The following is a 23815-nucleotide window of genomic DNA, read 5'->3' on the forward strand; positions in this document are numbered from 1 at the left end:
CCAGCCTTCCTGTGCCCCTGGCCCTGTGCCTTGGTTTGGTTTCTCCCTGGTGTTGTGCTGTAGGGGTGCTGGCGTCCCACTGTGCTCTATAGCACTGCTTTGGCAGCTGCCCCACACCGGCTCTTGTCAGCAGCCGCTCCGTGGCCCGGCTGCAGCCTGCCTTCCCATGCAGGTTATTTTTATCCCTCCCGTTCTGCCTCTGTTGCCATCCATAAAGCTTAGAATGTCAAGTGTAATATTAAACGAGCGGTGTGCAAGCGAAAGGAAAATGCCAGAGAGGTATTTAATAAATGGAAGGCTGGAATTGATGGGGGAGGCCACGGGTTTTCTCCAAACTCTGAGGACGGGGGAATAGATAAAACCAAAATGAAATGTCCCCAGAATATTGTCATTGTTGCCAAAAGAAGCCCGGTTTTGTAGGGGGTGCAAAAGTAGCTGGAAAAGGAATATGATGGGATCGTTTGCTTTGAGATCTGTGCTGTAGCAGAGTCGTTCACATTGCAGGGTGATGTGGGTACCTGGGCCTGGACCTCTCTGCAGCTGTTGTGAGTGGGCTTCCATGGTGCAGGGCTGACACTCTGCCCCTTGCCCCACGGTGGGACCCACTGGTGGTTGTGTTGTTCTGGATGGGCCAGAGCTGCTTGGGCTCTGCCAGGACCGACAGCCTTCGAGCTGTGGTTGCAGCACGTGTTACGCTGCGTGCTTTGGGTTTCCATCCCAGAGCCGTGCCCAGCTGAGGCCATGCTTGACAGCGGTCACGGGGCAGCACCACTCGTGGCTGCAGCTCTCACTGGTGCTCACATTGAGGGGCAGCAGGGAGGCCCAGCCCCGGCTAACCGCAAGGCCAGCTAGACAAAGTCACCTTGTCTTTGGGTGGTAAAGCAGATTTTTGTGCGCTGTGAATCTGGGAGTGCTCTGCTTTCCCTGGAAAGCTGTTGGCCGTGTTTTTGTGAGCTGTCGTGGTGCTGCGAGCTGACAGCCCGCCTTGTTGCGCTGGGTGTGAGAGGCTTTTCACTCCCCATCTCAGCCATCCTGGGCTCTGGTGGCTCTGACTGCTCATCTGACCCAGGAGCACCCCGGCGCGACGTTAATTCTGCCAACTAGACTAAACAAAAACAGTGACTTTTAGTTTCCCTGCTTTTTTTTTTTTAAATTTCTTTCAGCCTTAAACCATTCTTTGTTAGGCTGCTGAAACTGGAGCACATCCCTCGTACAGGGGAGGCGGAAAAAATCTGGAAATTATTAAGATGTGCAGAAATGCTGAACTAAAAGCTTGTGTGTGATTCAGGTTTGCATGCAGCGTGCCCACATCGGGCCAGCTCCTGGGCTGCACAGAGCTGGGCAATGGCTGTACCATCAGCGGATGCAGAGCGTGGCCCATGGGGCAGCCTGCCTGGGCTCTGGGGTCCCCGTGCTGCCCTGGGGCTGCGCCGTCCCCAACCCGAGCAGCCCAGCCCTGCACATCCTGTCACCCACCCCACACAGGAGTCATCTCAGCTGGGCAGTAACAAGTGTTTCTGCCCTTGCTATGGGGTGTGTTTGTTTACGAGGCTCAGAAATTATTTCTTTTTCCTGCGGGTGACTCTTTCTTCTCCTTTAAAACCATGTTAAAACTTCTTTGCAGCTCAGTACCGTTCCCTTTATATCCTCATGTGCTGTGAAAATCATAAATTAAGCCAGTCTTTCAGGGAGCAGCAGTAGGCTGTTTTGTGGTTGCAAAAGCTAATTACTGGGTTATTGTTTCTAACGGTGCTAATCCAAACTTCATTTTCCTGTTAATTGTCCGTCCAGCCAGGCTACATTGTTTTCATCATTCTGAATATTGCAGTGAGAGCAGCTGTGAGGTGTAACCAATGCCTCCATGACACTGTGAGTAGTGGCGAACCCAAAGGATGTGCTGAGAAATGGGATGGAGCACCTCTGGCGGCCACCCAGTTGCAGTTAAGAGGTTAGATTGGCACAGGGCTGTTGAAGGACTCAGCAGCACACGAGCAGTGGTTGGCAGGATGTGGCCGAGGTGTCGGCGCAGCTGGTGCCGGTGCTTCGGCTGCATTTGGGCCCCGTTGCTCTCAGAGGCAGAGTTGTGGCACGTCGCTGCTGCAGGGCCCGCTGAATTCCCTGACAGAGCTTTCTGCTCCCTCTTCCTTCTCTCTTTACCTTAATACCAAGGCCCCCAATGTGCACCGTGGTGCTTTCCATTGCACGGCGTGCCACTGCGGGGCTTTGCTGCGCTACCCCGTCTCTTACAGCCCTTCCCCACAGCTCTTTTAGGGACCTCAATACTTGTTGAGAGAAAGGTGGAAAAGGAGAACTTGAGAGGAATTTCACTCCAGCCTTCCCTGGGTTCGGGCAGTTTGCTTGCAAGAAGTGCTCGTTCTGACGGTGTTGGCAGATCTGAGTGCTGTAACACTGAGGTGTGTTGCAGGCAAGCGACGTAAATACGATCTGCACAAGATTTGCAGCAGAAAGGGGAGGAGTAGGTGGTTTTGTTTAAAACACTGCCATTACAGTCAGTTAACCTTCATGTTACCTAAATGAAAATTGTATAAACCTGAAATTTTCGCTGATCAGGTTGCCTAGAAACAGGCGGTCGGTTTTCATAAGACAATGAACACACAGCCACTGATAGGGCTATTAGGAACGGAGATGTTCAGCCACGTTATCCAACAGCCCCGGGCCTGTCTGCTGCTGTCACTGCTCACCCACCGCTGCCAGAGGGGTTGGGGATACGGGATGGTCACAGCCCATCCCACAGGGGCAGTGGAGTGGCACTCATAGGTGTCCAGCACCCTGCAAACCATTCCCTGGAGCTGGCTGGCCCTTGGACTGCTGTAGGGGCTCAGGAGGAGCGAGCAGAGGTGACTGCTGTGGCGTGGAGGGACTCAGAGGCAGCGGGAGTAACTGGAAGTGAAAGAATGCAGATCGTTTATTAATAGGGTTTACAGAAATTTTCTGCTGGGCAGAAATATTGATTCCTTATTCCTGTTTTAAAAGGAGCTTTTTGTAATGATCATCGAGAGTCGTTCTGTGCTATTGATTGTAATAGAGCTGTGCTGAGGACTTTCCTCCATCCATTCCACGCCTGCAAAGTGTCACTGAGAGAAAACGCAGCACGGGTTTTGCTTCCAGGACCGCAGCAACTTCTTCAGTCAGCTTTTCTGTCGTCCTTACGGCGCTGGGTGCGCTGAAAGAAGCACACGTGTGCTCTCCTCAATCCATTCATACTGTTCAGAAAGTTCATCGTGAGGGGGAGGCGGTGGGGGCAGGAAAACGCTAAAAATAAATCTCCCCCCTTAAGTAGATCAGTTCTGCATTTGACATTTACATGGAATTCATTTGCATCTCATTTGTACGTGTTTCTGCTCAATAGGTAGAATGTAAGAAAGCACAACCTAAAGAAGTGATGTTTCCACCAGGGACGAGAGGAAGGGCGCGCGGATTGCCGTACACCATGGACGCTTTCATGCTGGGGATGGGAATGTTGGGTAAGTGTGCCACCGAGCGTCTGCCAGGGCTCAGCCCATTGCTCAGCACCCGTGTGGGGGTGAGCCCCAAACCTCAGCAGGGCTGGGGGGAAAGAATCCCGTCGGTGGGAAATGATGAACTGCCCCCTCCCTGGAATATAAGAATTTGCATTTAAATGGGTGTTTTAAATAGCCTGTTTTAGTCTTTCTCGCAAAAATAGAATGATGAAAGATGCAGTGTGTTCATTCTGACTAAAAGTGATCTCTCCCCTTTTTTAGAGGAGTTCAGTTGCACATTATTCCTCTTCTTTTAAAGGTATCTTTGGCAGTTCGGTGTAGATAATTGAAAATCTTGCTGGCTCTTAAATGGCACGCAAGGTGGAGAAAGCAGGGGGATGCATAACAGCATAGGTCACAACAATAATTACGAGTTTCAAGGAGATGGAATGGTATTTTGGTCCAGAGTATTGTGTCCAGAAAATACTAATTAAATGGGATAAATGATATTTAATGGCAAAATTCTATTTGTGCGCGAAGTCTATTTAGTTATAATTGGTTCTCATTTGTTTCTGCCTGGGTGGTTCTTCTTCCTGTATAGTCTGACAACCCCTTAATATTCTGTCCTCAGATTTGCTAAGCCAAAATGCTGGTAGTCCATTGCCAGTGTCCTTTTGTAAAACCCACATATTGCCAACCTTCTGCTCCCTTTGTGTTGCTGCACCTTCCCTTGCCACACACAGTAAGGCACAAGGGCGGCAGCTGGGGGTGTTCTCAGCCAGAAGTGCCCCATCTCAGCCCACAGTCCTTCTCCATGGCCCTTCATGGGTGCTCTATGGCTTCTGCCCGGGGTGGCAGAGCAGCTGGAGTAGGGCAGGATAGTGCTCACCCCTCCCCTCCAGCACCGTTCTGCTGAAGGCACCCAGCGGCTGGAGCAGGGCCTGCACACTGAGCTGCTGTCAGGGCAGAGGGTTTGATTCCTGTGAAAACTGGGCTGTTCTGCAGAGATGTCTGACTTCAGGCACTGCTTGATTGGATGGGGAAGAATTTCCCTGCCATGTTGGCATTATCTGAATTAATGGAACTTCTCTGTGTGGCCAGAATGATTAGTTGCTGGGATGTGTAGTTCGGTTATTTCAAGCCAACATCTGTTTTTCTGCTACACCACCACCCTGCCCCAAAGTGTCTGGAGATTGTATTTTATGGTTAAAATATTTATGTTATTCAAGTCAGTCCCTCTGTGTGGCACTGCTGGTGGTCCAGGAGGCGCAGGTGGGTGCTCCTTGCTGCACTGGCACAGCCTGGGGGTGGGGACCAGGGCAGCAGCCCCTCTGCCAGAAGTGGAGGCAATGCTGGGAGCAGTTCTGCAGCTGGGCTCTGTGCCAGGGACCTCAATGGGAAGCTCATCCCTCGGGAGTGCGCTGGGAGTGATGGCTGCCTCCTGGGGAAGAAGATGGCTTTGGGCTTGAAGAGGCAACAGGGGAGTTCCCAGCATGTGGATCATCTGTGGATAACTTTCAGCTGGGTTGTGTACTGTGGTCACCTGCTGCATGGGGTTGGCTGGCCAGTGCTCCTCGCAGGGCAGCCCTCAGTGTGCTTATTAGATTTTAAGCCAGAGTGGCTTGCTCAGAATTGCTGATTGATTTATGTTGAAGGCCAGATGCTTCGTTATCTACTCGCACTGTTTTTCATTTTCTGCTTGCTACGGTGCACCATGTTAACTAAAGACGTGCAGACTAACAGAGCTGCAGCCTGCGATGTAGGGGGCCGTTCTGAGCCCCAGGGCTCATTTCGAGGCTGGGAGGGGGACAGCAAGCCCTGATGGAGAACCCCACCCCAGTGTGGGGAGGGCATAATTAACCCATCACGCTGTGGAGCATCCGGCACAGTGGGCTGCCAGGAGAGTCTGAAGCAGCAGAGCGCTTTGCTGAGATCCCAGCGAGGCCGCTGGCAGACTGACTCCCCTCCTTGCTTCAGTTGTTTGACTGGGCTGAGATGGAGTGGATGGAAGCTGCTCTTAGAATGCTGTTGTACCTGCTTCCAGGAGCCCTTGTCCAAGGTCACCTTCTCCAGATGCCGTTTGCAGGCAGAGCAGGAAATCAGAGGAGCGAACGCACAAGACAACCCAAAGGAAAGAGTGGAGAGTGACTCCCTCCAAAGCTATTAAGGAAGTTGGTCTTTTTCATTAATCATAGCCTCCCTGAGGAGCCTGCAGCAGCCGGGGTCTAAAGGTGCACAGGCAGCCGCTTCTGTGATGATTTGGTTGATTGGAACAAAATTAAAGTGTTCTTCTGAAAGGATTTTTTGACTGTGAGAGTGCAGGCAGGCTGAGCCTTCTGCCAGGGCTGCTCCTGGGCTGTCTCAGTCGCTGTCTGGTGATGAGAAGCACACGTCCTCGGGGGAGGCCAGGAACATTAATTAGCCACTCTGCATAAAGAGTGGGCTGGAGCGTGTTCAGTTTGTGATCTCCTCTCCCTGCCTGCCCACCCGGCCACAGCATGGCAGCTCGTATGTCACAGTGAGCAGTGCTGTGCCCCTTGGTGGGCAGCACTGTGCTCAGCTGGACAAGAGCAAGTGGGGCCTGAAAGCTCACACTGCATCCAGGAGACCCTGCCTGCCTGCCGGTCACGGTGCAGACTCATCACCCAGAGCCGTGTAGGTGCTGCTGTGTTACCTTCTGCTCTTGGGGGGAAAAAAAAAGCCAAGAAAAGTAAAGAGGGACAAAGAGAAGAGCAGGTGGGCTCCATTCCTCTTCCCTCCTGCTGGCAGCAGCTGTGTCTAGGATGGAGTGCTGCCACGTGCTCAAGTTGGAACACCAGGCACTGAGGGTGGCTGCTGCACTGCACTGTCTGAGCTGGGGCCCACAGCATCAGCTTCACTTGGCGATGGGTACCTTGGGCTTGCTGGTGTTTAATTTTGAAGTAACCTCTCCAGAGATAGAGCACAGTCTGTAAGATTTATGCTCCGAGACTGCTGAAATAATGTCTGATAGGAACACCAAATTTCAGGAAGTCTCTGCCAGGCTGCTTATATCATTGCGCCAGGCAGACCAGGGCTCTGCATTACTGCACACGTTCAGGTGAGGTAGGCTGAACTCATGCATAAAAGAAGCTCGTGCCCTTCAAAGAAAGTCATTCCTTTTTTCCCTCAGAGTGTCTGATAGAGCAGCAGCTGCCTGTGAGGCAGGCTGAGGAAGGAAGCCCTGTATTGGACACAAGCTTTCTGCAGGACCTCTGGAGCTGCTGGCTTCTGCTGGCTTCTGCTGGCCTTGCACTGGGACAGATCTGCTTTTTTTTTGCACCACAGGAGCAACTCTCTCTTGGGGAGATGATGATTTTCTTGAACTAAGTGTAAAAGCAAAAGTCCCCAGGTTCAAAGCAGTCACTCCATGCATCCATACTTTAGCTGTGAGGTTTGTCCATCCTGGATCACAGCATCTAAACACGGGGACCATGCAGAGCCAAGGTCCTGGCTTGGTGTCCCACCACCCTGGTGACCTGATGCCATGAGCTCAGGCTCCAGGCCCGCAGGTTCCTGTGAGCACAACAGAGGGCTGGGCGCTCTGCTCCATTTCCCTTTCTGTGACATGCCTGTAGTGACTGGCCTTTACCCTGAGCTTTAATACCAGTGGTGTTGTGGAACTCTCTCATAAACTGTAAGCGAAAAGGTCAGTGTTGATCTGTTTGCAGCTGTTCCTGCATTGGAAGCAGAGCCTTTGCTTTCCTTCCCCCTGACAGGACACCAACCTCACGCTGTGGCAGTGACAGTGCTGGGTGTTCCTTCCAACAGAAGCATCGCTGTGACTGCTGCTGCTCAGCACAGTGACTGCAGCCATTGCTGTCACCTTGCATAGGCTGCTGGTGTGCTCAACCCACTGCCTCTGGATGACACTGTGGGGTCAAGGAGTTTGGCGTTGTCAGCGTGCTTTGGGGTCTTGGTTGGAGCAGGCTCCGGGGTCTTGCTTGAGAAAAGGCAACCTGGGCAAAACTTGGATTCTTGGTTTACAGTGGGGGATAATCAGAGGGTTGGGTCATTCTCTAGGAGTACTGAAGCAAATAAACTGTTCACTGCCCAGCATAGGATGACTGTGGCATCTAATGGAAATGGTGGATAGGTCAGCATGGCCGTAATTTGGCTTGATGAAGCAGCCACATGGGCCTGGTGTTAATGCGCTATTGATATTCAGCCAGCCCATTTCCCCTGTGCGGATCGGGCTTCGACTCGTTAGAGCAGAGCGGGGCACTGCAGCAGTAAATGAAGAGGAAAATTGAAGTAATGTTGTATTGTAAATTTATGATTCCATCTGCCTGACCGAGAGAGCGCTGAGAGCTGGGATACAGCTGAGACCCCCCCGGGCAGCCCCTGCACCTCAGAGGGAGAGCAGTGCTGCGGCAGGGCGGTGGTGGAGCTGGCGGTGCTCGTAGGGGTGTTGCTCACTTGGCAAATAATCCATTTGTCAGTGCGGTGGTAGTGGAGGGCTTGGTTCTTTTTTTGAAAAAGGGAAAAAGTTTTGTGAAGCGTAACTCTGAAAGGTCTGATTTAGCGACAGAAGTGATTAATTTTGAAGGGAATCCAGCTGCTGAGCTGTGAAACAAATACATGGGCTGAGCAGAACGGACGAACCTCGGGAAGCCGGAGCGCTGTCCTGCGGCTGCCGCCTGCTTTCCCCTGGCTCTGCCTAATGGCTGCATCCGAATTCATCCAAGCACTTTTATCTTCCGGTTTTAGATGGTGATTAATAGCACGTTATATGTATGTTAAAATTGAATCGGAGGGACTTGCCCTGGCAGAAGAATTGCTGTGGGATGTGGTATGAACAAGGGTAAGTGGCTGTAGGGACGCCAGGCCTCCTGCAGTGCCCTTAGTGCAGGACGCCTTTGGCTTCGGGTGGAGCAACACCAAACGTCTGCGGATGGTCCTTGGTCCAGAGGGGCCTTTCCTGAAGGCTGGAGGAGTCTTGGTGCACCGACTGATGCTGTGGACACAGGGGATGCTGTGTAGCACTTAGTGCATTAGAATTACAGGAGAGAGTTGCTGTTGGTAAGCGCTGAGCAGGGGATGCTGAGGATGAGCAGCAGGGCACTGGTGTGCCGTGGCCCTGCCCCGCTGGCAGCACCCTTTGCCTTCCACCTGCTGCGTTCAGGTGGGCAGCATTGCTCCTTCGTGTGCTTCCTCCAACATTTTTATTAGCAAAATGGCCTCGAATGGTGTTTTTCTCATAATACGACTTCAAAAGCTGCCCGAGGTTGGGTGCGTGTGTCTGAGCGATCCCTTTAGGAAGTGGTTCTCATCTCTGGGTTTTACTGTCCTGAAAAATTAAAAGCCTTTGACTCTGGCTCGTTGCCGTGGCTCCTCCAGCTCTTTGATGTGTTAACTGTTGTCCTTCACACTCCTGGGATAAAGAATTACTACTACCTTAATCTCCAACTGTCAATAGCTCTGAAGCAAAGTACATTCATTGTAAGCTCTCCAAATGTCAGGGCAAACCTGTGTTATGTGTTTAGCCTTAGCATTTGGCATTTACTCTTCCAGCTAACAAGTATGCACAGTGCTTGGGCTTCAGGCACCAAAGTGCATGTTAATTACAGGAGTGACAGCGCTCGTGAGAGGCGGGTGATCAGCAGCCCTCCATCTCTGGATGGTTCTATTCCAGATGATAATGAAACCTTTCCTGCGTTTTGCATGAGCAGAATAAATCTCATTTCTGCATATTCCCTGTAAAATCAAGTTTTGCCCATCCTCAGTGTTATTTGGCATTGTGTTTATAATCAGAAAGCCTCTGTTAATCTTAAAACATTTTCTCTCACTGTTTTACTTGTTTGTTTATTTATTTCTATGTTTCTGTGATCAAGGTTACCCGAATTTTGTCGCGACATATGGCCGAGGATATCCTGGATTTGCCCCAAGTTACAGCTATCAGTTTCCAGGTATGTACGTTTCATTTGCAGATTCACTTCTTTCTCCCTTCTTTCCTTCTTTAGTTTTTTCTTTCCTTTCTTTCTTTTTTTTTTCTAATCCGTAGCTGCAGGTTGAGGCAGGCAGGTCTGCAGGGAGCATCTCACATAACATATTTTTTTGCGATTAAAACATATCTATACAGACGATATATTTAATACATCTTTATTAACGTGTGAATTGGTACTGGTTATTTGAAAACAAAACTTAAGTTAAAGCGTGAAGCGGCAGAACTGATTTCAGAGCTGTTAGCTCCCTCCGAGGGGTTCTTCCTTCCACATACCACAGCTCTGTGCCTGGGCACACACAGCCTTACACAGACACACACACACACAGCCTTGCACATGCTCCCCACACCGTGGTACGTTCGCATCCAGCAGGAGGGCCGCTCTGCCCTCCAACATTGCTGCCTCCTTCGGTGCCCGCCGTGTCCTTCCCGGCATCCTGTGCTGTGCTCACTCCCCTCTCTGGGCTCTGGCTCTGTGCTGTGCTCCCCTCCCAGGTCTGTGAGCACTGCTGAGAGCCCTTTTTCCCTCACCTTAGTGCTTCTCAGGGATGTTACTAGATTACACAGAGCTGTGGCTGCTGTGGTCAGTGCTGTGTGCTGAGTTACAGCGGCTGTGTTGGTGCTGTGTTGGGAGCTAACCTCCCTGCATGCTGCAGCAGCAGATTAAATTCTCGAGCGCTTGTCAGGTTGATCCTGGGTGGGACAGAGGACAAGGAGTAGGGCTTGGCTGTGCCTTAGGCATGTGAGTCATAGATATGGCTGTGGCATCAGTAGGAAGGAGTGTTGCATGGAAAGGATGTGTGTTATTAACATCCATAGGATGAATGATGTCCTTGCACTGCAGATCTGGTGTCTGCAGGATGAGTAGCATCGAGGCAAGCCGGTGTTAGATTTTTTTTTTCCTCTATTTCTAGGCTTTGCAGATGCAGCAGTTCTGTGTTATGCTCACCTGCCTATTCCCCACCTGTACTGTGCCCTTTGCACAGCAATGAACAGAGTGTGCTGCTGGGGCGGGCAGCACTGCTGGTGCCCTGTGTGCCCCACAGCAGCTGGGCAGGCTCGTGGGGTTTCTGTGGTGACTGATCTGTGTGAGAGCAGAGACAAGAGACAGTCTCGATAGGTTACATGGTGAAAATCAGCACAGCTCAGGTGGCTTTAATTATAAACATAACTAAAATGAGCGTGTCTGGCTGTTGAACGTGGAGGTGTGTTGAGCTTCAGCCATCCTGACATACGCTGTCCTGGAGGTTTGGGTGATCTTCCCATGATTGTCTGGTTATGTTCAGTCTCTTGCAGAGATTGTGGCACAGGAGAAAATCAAAGAGAAACGTTACCTCCAGCGAGCGCTGCACTCAGTGCCAGCCTGGCCGTGCCACCTGCACCGGGGGCAGCTCGAAAACGGGGCTGGCAGGAGAAGCAGCAGCTCCTGGCCAGGCTGGCACCGGGAGCAGCACCGCTCACGGCAGTGTGAGGGCTGCTGCTGTGCTGGGGGTCGGGCGGTGTGCAGTGTGCACTGCATGGAGCCGGGAGGGCGCCTGGGGCAGTGAGTGCGGCGGCGTTGGGGGGCTACAGGGCGTTGGGTGGGACGTGGGGTGTTGGGAGCATGGGCAGCCTGCTCAGAGGGTCTGACATCTGCCGTTCTGCCCGCTGGCCCTGCAGCACAGCGCACACAGGCACTTGGGCGACTGTTCTATCTTCTCCCATCGTTATTTTTGCCTCTAGGCCTTTATAACTCAGCACTTAGCCTCTTCTTTTTATTTATTTATTTTTTACAATCACTCCCCTTTCTGTGTCTTTTTTTTTTTTTTAATTTCTGGGACTTATCTTTTCAGTTTAATCTATTAATTTCTGTTCTTATTTCACTTTGCAGACTATTTGCCGATTTCACAAGACATAATTTTTATCAACTAGTTCTTAAAGATGCATAACAAATTAATCGGGGTTTACTACAGTGCTAATGAGAGAGAGAGACAGACAAAGCCTGGGTGGTCCATGTTAATATCAATGTCCACTGAGAAATTGCTGCTCTTGCTGGCTGGTTTGATTGAATGGACTTTTTACTTTATTTTTTTAAAGGCTCCATATCCTCACTGCTTTGAGTTTTGCTTTTTATTATCTTTTTTTTAATTTTGTTATTTTTTCCCTCTGCTTTGTTATGAGTTTTTAATGCCCACTTGGAATGTAACTCACAGGGATGGGGAGAGGGGCATTACGAAGGCATGACTTCTCACAAACTTCTTAAGCATAATTCTGACCAGGGAGCGAAAACAACGGTTGGCCTCACAGCCGGCCCCAGAGGGATGCTGGCACTTTGTTCAGCAGCACAAGTCGAGAGCGGAGCGAGGCCGCCGTCTCCTCTTGCTGGGGTTCCAATGGATCAGGGTTGGATTGTCCCCAGCGAGTTCCTCTCACACTGCAGCACCCACCCATGGCCGTGCCTGGCTGTGCTTGGGGCGGCTCTGCCTGGGGCAGCTGCTGCCTCGGGGTTGGGGTCGGTGGCTTCTGTGTGGCCACCACTGAACTGCAGCGTCCCCCCCTCAGTGCCATCCCCTCAATGCCATCCCCCCGCCTCCTGCAGCGGGCGATGCTTCCACCTCCTGCAATTGCTTTTGCTTGCAAATTGTGAGCAGGTTGCTTAAATTTGGGCAGGAGGGGCTTTTGCTGTGCTGCTTTCAGCTGTGCTGCACCTCTCAATCTCCACCCAACTGCCCGAACTGCAAACCGGTGATCTGCTGCTGTCCATTGGCTCCGCTTTAACAAGACCAGATTCTGCTGGTTTGGGTAGAAAACACACATGGTATCTTTTTTTTAAGTGTTTCTACCTACCTTATAAGTTTGTGAGAAGTAAATTGCATGCTTACAGTAGAACTGTAATGCATTTTAATGTTTGTTAATCCACTTGTTTAAAATGTCGGTGTCAAAGGCTCTGCGATACACGGCTGTGCTGTTCATTTCATTAAAGATGCTTGATGTAACGATTGGTTAGTTTCCTTTTTACTTTTCTGCAGGCAATAGCTTTTTTAATCTGTATGGCTTCTTATTATTTTGTTTGGTTTTTTGTTTTTTTTTTTTGCTATGAATTGCTTTGCTTTTGTGAACTTGTCTTAGTGTGCATGATTTGCAAACATTTCGGCTATTGTGAATTTTCTCATTTTTTGTAAATAGTCCATCTGTGCTTTTTTTTTTTTTAATGACTTTTATCCTGTAAGTAACTGAGGTAGAAAATAATAATAAATTGTTTACAACGGATGTGCTGTGTTGCTGCTCTCTTAGCTTTGCAGATTTAATATTTTGGTTTGGATGCACCAAATAACCAGTACCAATGACAGCTTAATAAAAGAATGACACCACCACCACTCCCAGCACGTGAGCCACTCTTGGAAGAGCCTGCAGACGAATGGTTACGTATGAGGTGTGTTGGCAGCAAAAATTAAAACAAAAGCAATGACAGAGCACTCATAGCTGGGGGAGAGCGGTGTCTGCCCGTAAGGTTGCAGCATTCCCAGCAGTGACCGAGGTGGGTTTGAGCACCAAACTGTAGCTGTGGTAGAAATCCCTGTCCAGCACTGGTGAGCAGGAGGCTCTTTGCTGTTTGGAAATGGAAGGGACGGTGGGGGCAGTGTCATGGCAGAAGGTCCTGTGCTGCAATGGCAGCATTTGCCCCAAGTGGTGCTGCAGAATGCAGAGCTGCCATCGCTGTGGGTGTCACTGTGAGCCCATCTGCTGTCACTGCCCGGGTGCTGGAGGATGTCAGAGTTGCTTAGAAGCCTTCAGCTCAGGAATTTAAATTTCTTTTTAATTCAGGGTTTGTTTGCTTGTGTGTTTGTTAAAGTTTATTAAAGCCTTTGTATGTGGGAAGAGGTGGGAAAGCCAGATATTATCACAAACTTTCCTGAGCTCCCGTAAGAACACTTGCACCTTAATAACCCATAATCTGCAAAGCCTGGAGCCTGGTTCTGCGTTGTGCTCCTGCTGCAGACACACAGTGTGAGGGAGCTGAGTCTGAACGGGGACTTTCCATTATTATGAGAATATTTAAAACCAAGCCAACTTTCTGCTAATGTACAGAGTTCAGTTCGGTTTCTTTCCTGATAGCAGTTGCACACTGCTCACTCATCAGCAGTTGACTCTGAGTAGGATGGTGTCCTTCCCTAAAAGTTACTTCGTGATGCTTACCTGATAGGTGTGGTAGCTGCTTTCTGGGTCAAGAAAAAGAGCTGGTACCAGAGGCAAAGGTAACGATTATAGTAATGACATGCTTAAGGCTTCTTTTGTATTGTCTGAAAGAAAGGGCAGCTTCCTTCCTTACCTCTTTCTGGTGCTGAGGACATTCAGCGGTGCTACAAAGCTGTGAGCTGGCTTTGTTCCTGCAGGTCTCTTGGTTCCCCGCTCCTTTTTAAGTAATCTAAGAGAAGTGCAGTAAGACTGGGAGGAAACGAGCATGTCCATAGTTTCACCTGGTGCGGTGCTGGGTACGGCCTGGCCAGGCTGGGAGCAGGATGTTCGCTCAGCAGAGATGCAGAGCAGCTCCCCTCCAAGGACTGAGCTGTGGTTCTGCCCAGCTGCACCGGCTGAGCTCCATCTCCCAGCCCAACATGTGTGGTGCTGCCAGGATCCCAAGCTCACTTCTGTTCCTCAGCACCCAGCTGTCTGCTCAGGTGATGGGGAAGTTCCAAAAGCTGAGATGCTGCTTGCATGTGGTTTCCTTGCTTGCAGGGAGTAGTGAAGTTAGTACTGAAGGAGTCTGCTCTCTAACACGCTCTTGTAAAGCGCTGTGACACAAGTTGTAGACTTGTCTAACAAGGAATGTGTTTGTCTAGACGCGATAATTTAGTGATCAAACTTAACATTAAGGAAGACAGAAGTTACTGGCAGCTGCAGAATAGGAGGAGGCGATGCAAAGCACACTTGGTGTAGTCTGTTCAGTTAGTGAAGCCTTGCGTCAGCGAGATGCTGAATGAAGCTGGAGCTGCTCTCGCTCCTTTGTCTAACCTTTTCTTAACAGCTTAAAGTCTGCTGCCATCATCCCTGCGCTGTGTGCTTTTGTTCACCAAAAAAACACATTACTGCACCTGCATGGCATCAAATGGTTCACAAAGCGCATTTGAAATCTGCTAGAATCACCTTAATTATAGCTCTTCGGAAGTCTTAGTTTTGCCTCCACCAATGAAAACAAAGGCCATGGACTTGACCTGGTCTAAAAATTAAGAGCTTGGGTTTCTCTGGTTGGCAAAGGACAGGCTGAGGAGTTCTTGGTGCAGCTGCATCCCGGCAGTGAGGAGCAACTGAACTGAAAGAGCAGCTGACAAACTGAGGAACGAATGTAGCAAAGCCCATGCATTCCCAGCCAGAAGGTACTCCTTCAAGTTGTATTGAGATGATAAGAGTTTTGTTTTGATTAAGAAAAAAAGAATGCCTAGAGCTGTTGTCTGGGCCCAAGCAGAGCTTTGGCAGCTTTGCCTTTTATAGGTATCTTTTGTTTATGAGTTTATTTTTTTGTGTTGCACAGAAGTGCTTTGTAGAAATTTGCACCTCTTATGTCCTCTGCGCTTTCAAATAATATCCTGGTGCTGAGTTGGAGGGGAGGCCTTCAGGAGGATCTGCTGATCCTGGTCTGTGGTCCAGCTGCCAGCAGGGCATGAAGAAGGCTCTGTGCTGCATGCAGGTGCTGGTAAGATTTCCCCAAAGAGCTCCTCTGAAGGACCAAAGCATGCCCTGTCCTTCCTTAGGCTTTTCCTTACTCGGTGCCTGAGCAGGAGGAGCACCCTGACTGCCGACCTGGGGAGCCGCTGCCCATTCCCAGCTGCTCACTGAACTGTGCAAGAGCCAGGCTGTAAATATCCACAGCCATTGCTGTGGGAATGAGCAGTCCTAAGGGGACGAGGAGGACAGGAAGGAGCAAACTTCACAGCCTGCTGCTCCTGTGCGACTGTGTGGTGAGCAGAGACCGGGAAATGTAACGGGAGTTATTTACAACAGCTAAGAGCTGTAACTCGAGCAGAACGTGTGGGGCAAAGCAGAGATCACCCCGTGGAGCAAATGATGGATCTGGAGATGCTGTTCTGCTGTGAGGGGTTCTGTGTGCCCAGCTGCATGGAGTGTGGCAGCTTGCATGCGTGGACCTGCAGAGGCTGAAGGCCTGATCCCTAGCCATAAGGCTGTTACAGATAGAGCGAGGGGCTGAAAAAGAACTCGTAGGGGTAATTCTTCATAAAGCAGGAAAACGTTCCAATGTGAATGTTTCTCAGAGGCATTTAGTGATAGGGTTCCACGCTTGTGCTGAAGCGTCCAGTCGCCTCCAGGTGCTCCTCCCCCCAAAGCAGCGCTCTGTCGGCACTGCAGCGCTGCTCTGAGGGCTTCAGGCTGAGCCTCACCATCCTCTGCTCAGCCTGTTTTTGTGACGTGGGTCTGAGCTGCCCAGCAGCAGTTCCTCCAGCTCAGAGCTGCAGGGATGTGTTGACCACACGGCTGTGGTGCAGCATCAGGAGCGGCTTTTGCTCCTGGGACCCCGCACGGGGTGCAGAGCTGCCGGCCCTCTGCTTAATCATCTCTCTGCTGGAGCTGCCTCCCTTACGCTCTGGTTCTTCCAGCTCCAGCTTCCAGACGTGGGTTTTTCTTATGTGTTTTTTCATAGCCTGGGATCTGTCTTTTAATAATACTTACCCAGATAGTTTAGATCATTCATAAAAATTTAAGCAAGCTGTTTAAACAAAATAGCTCATTTTCCATACCATCGAAGCACTCAAATGAGGCTTTAAGCAAATCAGCGCCGCTTTGCTGAACTTTAAATACATGCCATGATGCTCTTCCCTCCGCCCTGCCCTGTCTGTTAGCAGCAGGTGACAATTCAGCGCTGCTGGGCCGGGGCTGGGGGAGCACACAGGCATTCCCCCTGCTGCCAGCCTTCCTCTTCTATAGACCTTGTTTATTAGATGTCGATGGTAAGCATTTGGCTCTGGGCTTTAGAATGAGAAATGCTTTCAGTGGGGCAATCAGCTTAGTACTAAAGAGAATTACTTGCTTTTAGGAAGCGATTTAGTTGAGATTCTCTTTCATGCACATGAGCTGCTTTCACCTGAAGCTCATAATTCCCTGTGTTTTACCAGATTAGGAAATTAGGGAAGATTACGTACGGAGCTGAAGCATTGGGTGGTGGGAGGTGCAGTGTTTGTAAGTCACAGTTGAGGAGCTGAGTGGATGCCTTAAGGAGAGTAAATAGACTAAGGCAGCTAGCGGCCCTTGCTTTGGTTTTGGGGTTTTCTTTCTTTTTTTTTTTTTGTAGCTTTTGTTTTTTTGTTTTTTTTACATGAATACTTTACTGAAAACGAGCCATTTGCCTTTGAGAACTTCCCCAGTTTTCTGCCTGGTGAAATAACTGCAGAAGGGTTATTACACTCGAAATGACACGGAACGATAATTTGGAGACAAACAAGGCTTTGTCTCAGCGATGCATAAAGTAATTACTGGGCAAAAGTGCATCATTCTCGTTTTAAAAACCGTGGCCTGAGAGCGGTAAACAGCTGAAAAATGGGTCGTTCGCTGTGCATAAAGCACAAGTGCCAAATTTCGAATTAACTATATTTGGATTTTGTTGTTCTGTTGAAACTCCAGAGCAGAAATATTTGCTCACAAGAACACGAGCATGCATCCGGTGCGGCGCGTGGCGTGTCTGACGTGGAGCGTTTCCCCACCACGACCTGCGACGCGTCGCACATCTCAAACAGCAGCGGCTGTGCCTTGAATCACAGAGGGCTGCTAATGAGGTTTGCGTTATGCGCGATGTGCTGAATCTGAAGTTCGCTAATTTTCTGACCTGCTGAAATAGATTTTAATAAACTTGATGTACCACAGCATATAAAGACAAAGGGAAGCGCTTAATGGGGCTGTCAGGATAACTCTGAGCAGGCCTGGGGATGCTTAAAGTGTTGGTGGAGTCGATGGGAAGCTTGGGCAGCAGACTGCGTGCCCATGAGCGCTGCCTGGCACCGTGCTGCTCCTTGCTGCTGCAGGCAGAGGGAGAGCTTTGTGGGGTCTGCAGTCAAATCCAGGAGAGAACATTGCTCCTAAAGCACGACAGCGGGTTGTGAGCGGTCAGGTGCTGTCCTGATCTTTCAGTGAGCCTAGATGGAGTTTGATTGCTCTGGGTGTGTTCCTCCAGTGGTGAGTGGTTGGCTGTTCATCTAAAGCTTGACACGGCGGCTGCATTTTCTTTTTCATTTTTGTTCCTTGTAGAAAAGGAGGGGGGGGGGAAATGGAGGACTGAAAGATGAAAGTTTTGAGCGTAAAGGGATTGTTTTGGGATTGAGCTTTCCCTCGTGTGTGCTCACCATTAAAGGCTGCGTTTGTGTCGGGTAAATTGGACCCATGCCTGCCTGCCTCCCAAAAAAGGCAGCGGGCTCTTCTGCTTCATGGTTGTGAGTCTGATACTTTTGAAATGAAGCCTAAAGATCCGACAAAGAGGATAACACTGCCTAATGGAAAGAATAATGCGGGTGAGAACCCATCTGAAATGACAGCTGTGAGCCTCGTGCTGCTCTCCTGCGCTGATCAAAGCCGCTGGTAACGCGGTGTGAAAGGAGGGCATCGGTTCCCCCTCTCCTGCTCCACCTGCAGACATTTCTGTCTTGGCAACTTGGTGCTTTTTTCCCTGGGAGATCAGTGGAGCTCCCAGCATACGTCCCAGGGTCCATTGTGACAGGCCAAGGGGGCAAAATACATAGAGGGGAGATTCCAGTTGGATGTAAGGAAGTTTTTTACAGTAGGGGTGGCACAGGCTGCCCATAGAGGTGGTGCTGCCCTGTCCCTGCAGACAGCCAAGGTCAGGGGAGGCAGCCCTGAGCACTGATGGAGCTGTGACTGTCTGTGCGTTGCTGGGCAGTGGGATCTGATGGCCTTCAGAGGTCCCTTCCAACTCCATCCGTTCTGTGATTCTGTAATAATTTTGGTGGTTTTTCTGAAATCTGGTGCTGAGGCCACATGTGCTCATTGCTAGACTCTTGCCATGCGACCTCATGTGCCCACGTGCTTTAGTCAGTAGGAAGCAGAGAAAATTGTTTGCATAGTATTTATTGATAGGAAAAGGGATATCTTGGTCCTCGTGACTTTTGGGGGGGGTGGTTGCTCTTGTCCCGGTGTTCCTACAGTGCAGCATCGTGTGTGCTTCAGGGCTGAGTGGGACGTGGCCCAAAGCAATCGCTGGTTGCCCCATTGGCAGCATGCTGCCCTCTGAGCTCCTGTCCTGCTGTCAGCCTCCTGCTCCCTGACTTGTTTCTGTGCTGGAGAAAGCACTGGTGTGGAGGCGGCCGCTGCCTCGAGCTGTGACCGTAGAGTAGGGCTTCTGGAAACAGACGTGTCCGTGCCCCATTGCATGGGGCTGCTTTGGCATTTATAGGGAAACTGTTGGTGCGGGAAGCAGAAAAATGTATCTGTGCGAAATTGAACTCCAAACACTGGCTTTGGCTCGTTCTGAACAATAAGAGAGCATGAAATTGCTGTGAATCCTCAGGGCTTTCCTGGTCAGTGTGTAAGCCCGTGGAAAACATTTATTGTAAAATACCTTCTAATTGCAGTGCCTGAAGTAGGCACTTTGGGCCTTTTGAACAGCTTTGCTATCTTGTTTTCTGTAATTATATGCAGAGGACTCACAGAGGAGGGCAGGGATCTTTTCTGCAAGTCTGGAGCCCCTCATGCAAACATGATTATGAGGAGATCTCTCCTTCCACCCCTTTCCATTTCCCATGGAGCTTCAGAGCTGCCGGGGAGCAGCGTGTGGGGAGCTGTGTGGGTACCTGTGATGGGCCAAACTCAGGCACAGGGGAAGGGGCTGTGGCTGCTGGGAACGGGAGGGCATCCTCACCCCGAGGTGCTGGTGGGACCTGGGGGAGGTTCTGCAGCAGCAAGGTCCCTTTGGGGGCACAGAAACCAGCACAGTGGTTCCCTTTTTCAAATACCTTTTCCCCAAGTGACTTTGCTCCTTGTGCTGCGTTTTGTACCGTCTGTGAAACGGAGACGGTGTCACTGCCAAGAGACACAGGGACAAAGAGCTCCGTAAGAACAAGAAGTGGATTGGCTGCGTTCTTAGACAGCACGCAGCACTAATGTGCTCAGCAGCGTGATGAGTGGGAAATTTGTTTTTGACTGAAGGAGCTGATTAATGCAGCGCCTGGCAAATGTAATTTCAGTGTGTGGGACTGATTACTTTCAGCACGTTGGATTGATTTAGGGATCCTCCAGTGATGGAACCCGTCTGTGTGTGTTGGTAAGCAGGCTTTTGCCAATACAGATTATCAGCCTCTGCTCCCATCTCCCACCTGTGCAGCCCCACACAGCCGTCCTGGCCGGCACAAGCAGTGCCATTGCATGGAGCTGTGCAGTGCCTCTGGCGCAGAGGCTTTCATCTCATAGTCAAGAGAACAGCTTTCTTTCAGGGAGGAGGGATTAATTTTTCACACATCTGTCCGTACTGAGCTCCGGATCACAATAATAGATGCTTTGTTCAGGCTCTTTTTGTGGAGAGCCTTCTCCACCCTTGTTATTTTGTTCTCCTTTTGCATGGCAAAACTTTTTGTCCTGCATTTCAAATAGATACTGAGAGTCCCTGGCAGCTGAACAAGAGAAACAAACTTTGCAGCCCTGTCCTTTATGCTGCTTTCAGGAGATGCGTGGTGATGTGAAAGGTATTAGATTGGTTTTGGCAGAGGCATTTGATTCCCTGGGAAATCCGCAGCTCCTCTGATCCCTTACGGATGGATTAGGGCCTCCGGAGCCCCCAAGTGACGGGTTTGCTGGTGGGCAGCTGGTCCTGAACACGGCATGGGGGTGTGGTGGGCGCTGCTTGGGATGAGGTAGCAGGACGTGCTCTGTGGTAGGCAGGGGGGAGGCTGTGAGCACTGCTCTGTCCCATGCACTCCCAGCTCAGCGTTCAGCTTGAGCGTGGCTCTGCACAAAAACAGAGCCCCAGAGCAATGCACTCATCCTGCAGGTGTGTTCCCTCTTGGCTAATGCTGGTTTGATTCTCTAACATCAAGGTCTTCTTGCTCCAGGCTACTGCAACTCTGCTACCATGTGCTGGGGGGAGCCAAACAAGGTTCCCCAACAGGGATGAATTTAGCGCTCTGGTGTTTGGTTATAACGTCCCCTGATGTGAAAGTGCTTCCCTCTGTATCCTGCTCCTCAGAGATCATAGCAGTTCATCAACGTAATGAACAAATCATGTAGGTGTTAAGTAGCAGGGTTTGCTGTGCTGTGCATGGGCTCTGTACGCAGGGAGCAGCTGCCTGGGTTACCCTGCATATACATTTACCTAGACTTTCTCTTTTCCCCCAACAGCCCTATTACCATATTTAAATGCAAGTATGTCTGTTTTTTAATCAGTGTTTTAAGTAGCCTTAAGTGACTCTAGCCTAGATGCTCTCTGCTCGTGCCCTTGGTAGATTCCCCGTAGGTAGGATGGTAGTGGTAGCAGGCTTGTAGTTGGCAGGTTTCTCTGGCTCTCGCTCTCTCCATCTCTCAGCTTGCTGTTCTCTTCTCTCTTGGCTCAGTTGTTTTTCTGTGGTTCTTCAGCACCGCGAAGCAGCTGTGGTCTCGAGTCCCGGAGCTGCTGAGGGCAGTGCTGAGGCAGAGTTTGCACCAGCGGCTGTCCTGGCTGACAGCAGGAGCTCCCAGGGACCAGGAGCGCTCCAAGTGCTTTGTTGATGTGGCAGCACAGGGTACTGGGGGTTCCTGTTGATTGCCTGGACCTTGCCATTGCCCTCTTAAAATATATATAGAAAGTCAAAGCCTCTGGAGATCTGTTAATATTAATTAAGTAAAGAAACCGAGTCTGAAATCTTGGTAGCAGTGTTTCATTCATCTGCAGCCCCCTGTAGCAGGGTGTGTGTCTTCAAGCTCCTTGATCTGCGGCTGTTTTGCTATCAAAAGCTTTTTTCTTTCTTTCTTTTTTAAATTACATTCCGGTTGAGTTTTTTTTCTGCTTGATCCCAGCAAATCTGTGATCTTGACACGAGACCCTTCCCCCGTTTTCCATTACTGCTCTGTCTGTAGATCGGCACGTTATTATCACTTGCAAATAAGCAGCGACCGAAATGCAGCCGTTGCTGTGTGCACGGGCCGGCCCTGCCTGCTGGAGGGGATGTTGGCTGTGGGGGCCCTGCGAGGTCAGCCCCGGCCCCTCGCCTCCCGCAGCGCCGTGCCCAGGAACCGTGTGCCAGCACTGCCCTGGCAGACGCCCCGCAGAGGCGCGCGGTGCCGCCGGCTTCTTTCTTTACCCTTCTCCTTTTCTCCACGGCCAGGTTTTCCGGCAGCGGCTTATGGACCAGTAGCAGCGGCGGCCGTGGCGGCAGCAAGAGGATCAGGTAGGGGGGCCCGTGGAAGAGCAAACCCTCAGAGTGCAGGGTCAGGTAAAAGCTCTGTCGGTATTCTGTGTGGCTGCAGCTCTCCATCATTTCTCTGATTTTCCTCACGCTTATCCTGGGGATCTGAAACCAATCGATCAAAAAGATATAAAAAAAAAAAAACTAAATCCCAACCCCAAACTACAAGCAGAGGCCACGGGCCTGGAGCACCTTGCAGGAGATTGGCGTCAGAACTGCCAAAACCAGGGTAGATATTCTGATTTGCTTCTTTATTTATCCCTTTATTACGTTGGTTTCTTTTGTTTAAATTCGAGATTATAAAGGACACCCAAAAGAAAAAAGAATTGCGGTGTTGCGAAAGAAAGTTTTCGTTTCTCATGGAAGGTGAGGGCCGGGCTGTGCAGGCTCTGCTCCCCGGCGCCGTGGGTCGGTCCCACGCGGGTGGCCGTGTGCCATTTCCTGCGGTGCGCCGGCCGCTTCTCATGGAAACGCCAAAGCTTTTCTTCCGGTCCTTCCGAACACTTCCGTTTTTTTCCCCTTAAGGGAAATAAATCAATCGTTGCCAATTACCGTTATTACTTTGGGCTTCAAATTCAGATAAAGGTGCAAATTAGCGCTTTGCTGAGGTCGTGGAGCGTTCAGTGCACTCATGAGTGAGCTGCCGGTTGGGCAGCCCAGCCACCAGCCTGTCCCATCCCGCAGGGCCGTGGGTACACGAGGCGTGGGGCCGGGCTGGGGGCAGCGCTGTGCTCGGCCTCCCCGGCACAGGGCCTGCTGCGGGGGTCGGCCGCTGGGTGTTGTGCCGAGCGGAGGCCGCGGCGTTGAGGCTGCTCCCAGCTCACCCATGATGCAGTCCTGACGTGGGGGTTTCTCGGTGACTTTCCTGGTGGTGCCCTGGGTGAACCGGGCTCTTCCAGGAAAGAACCGACCAAACCGCTGCATACTGGGTCAGGAGGAGGGCACGGGCCCCAGTGTGTGAGCCTGATGCCGGGGAGGCCAAAGCAAGACACCAGGAGAACTCCGTTCCATGCAAACTGGCACTGCTTGCAGGCTACAAAGGATTATCTGTACCAGTTCCATTTTGTGGCATGTAGAGAGCGCCTAAGGGGTGACTTGCCAGACTGGTTGTGGGGGTCCCAATCTCCTCGCTCCTCCCACTGCCCCTTAACCGAGGGAAACAAAAGTTTTCAAAAGAAAAAAAAAAAAAAAAAAAAAAAAAAAGGAAAAAAAGAGAATGATTTTGCATATGATTTCAGGAAAACAGATTTCATTGTTTCTGCCTTTTCCTCATGTTTTGCCCTTCAGGTTTTGTTTTACGTACAAACAGACCTGGTGAGTTGCCCCTTAGCAAGGCACAGAGGGTTTGGCTGGATTAACATTGCTTCCCTGATAATTACTATTTTTTTAATCGGAGTGCTTTTGGTGCCCATTACAACTGAACTGAGCATTGATCAATTCTGTGCCTGAAAATCATTTGTCTTTAATTTGAGTGTTTTTTGGTTTTTCTTCTGTTGGGTTTTCTGTTTTGTTCTGTTTTTTCGTTTTTTATTTGAACTTGCAATACAAAACTAAATCTAACCCGAAATTAACAACACCCTTTCTGGCAAGTTTAAAGAGCAGTATGGTGTTTGGAAATGTCTTTCAAGCCTCAAAATTGCCCGTGTGCATAAAAATGGCAAAACTCCAAAACCGAATCACAAGAGCCCCCCCAGCCCCAAGACCTGGAGGAGGGAGGTGGGTCTGTCACAGCCGTGGGGCGCAGCCAGCCCTGCTCCAGGCACGGTGTGTGTCACGTAGTCATCTCCATCCAGAGGCAGCTTTTGGAAGGGACATCCTCACTTCCATTCAGCCATGGTAGTGAATTGTATCCAGGAGCAGTAGAGTGCCATCAATCTTGTGATACAGTCTATAAGCCCGATTCATTACAAGAAAAAATGATTGGGGTTTTTCTTCTTTCCGGTTGGGTTTTTCTTTTTCCCTCTGCAAATTTGCACACCCCTCCTTCATACATGCCCCAGCCCAAAGCCCAGAGTGCGGCG

The 23815-nt window shown here is 50.4% G+C and overlaps 1 protein-coding gene across 16 annotated transcripts in view; it reads left to right on the top strand.

The window, feature by feature from the left end:
- MSI2 (musashi RNA binding protein 2) overlaps positions 1 to 23815 on the top strand; it is a 184098-nt gene that overhangs the window by 141610 nt on the left and 18673 nt on the right. For 8 of the 16 annotated variants that reach the window (XM_048967182.1, XM_048967175.1, XM_048967170.1 and 5 more), the window contains 3 exons: positions 3371 to 3485; positions 9314 to 9388; positions 21714 to 21821. In XM_048967182.1, the coding sequence (XP_048823139.1) occupies positions 3371 to 3485; positions 9314 to 9388; positions 21714 to 21821 (298 nt within the window). Of the gene's footprint in view, positions 1 to 3370; positions 3486 to 9313; positions 9389 to 11293; positions 13935 to 21713; positions 21822 to 23081; positions 23109 to 23815 lie in introns of those variants that run through there. The other 8 variants (XM_048967173.1, XM_048967167.1, XM_048967174.1 and 5 more) reach the window with 4 other exon arrangements.

This window comes from Lagopus muta, chromosome 20 (assembly GCF_023343835.1).
Source record: "Lagopus muta isolate bLagMut1 chromosome 20, bLagMut1 primary, whole genome shotgun sequence".
NCBI lineage: Eukaryota > Metazoa > Chordata > Aves > Galliformes > Phasianidae > Lagopus > Lagopus muta.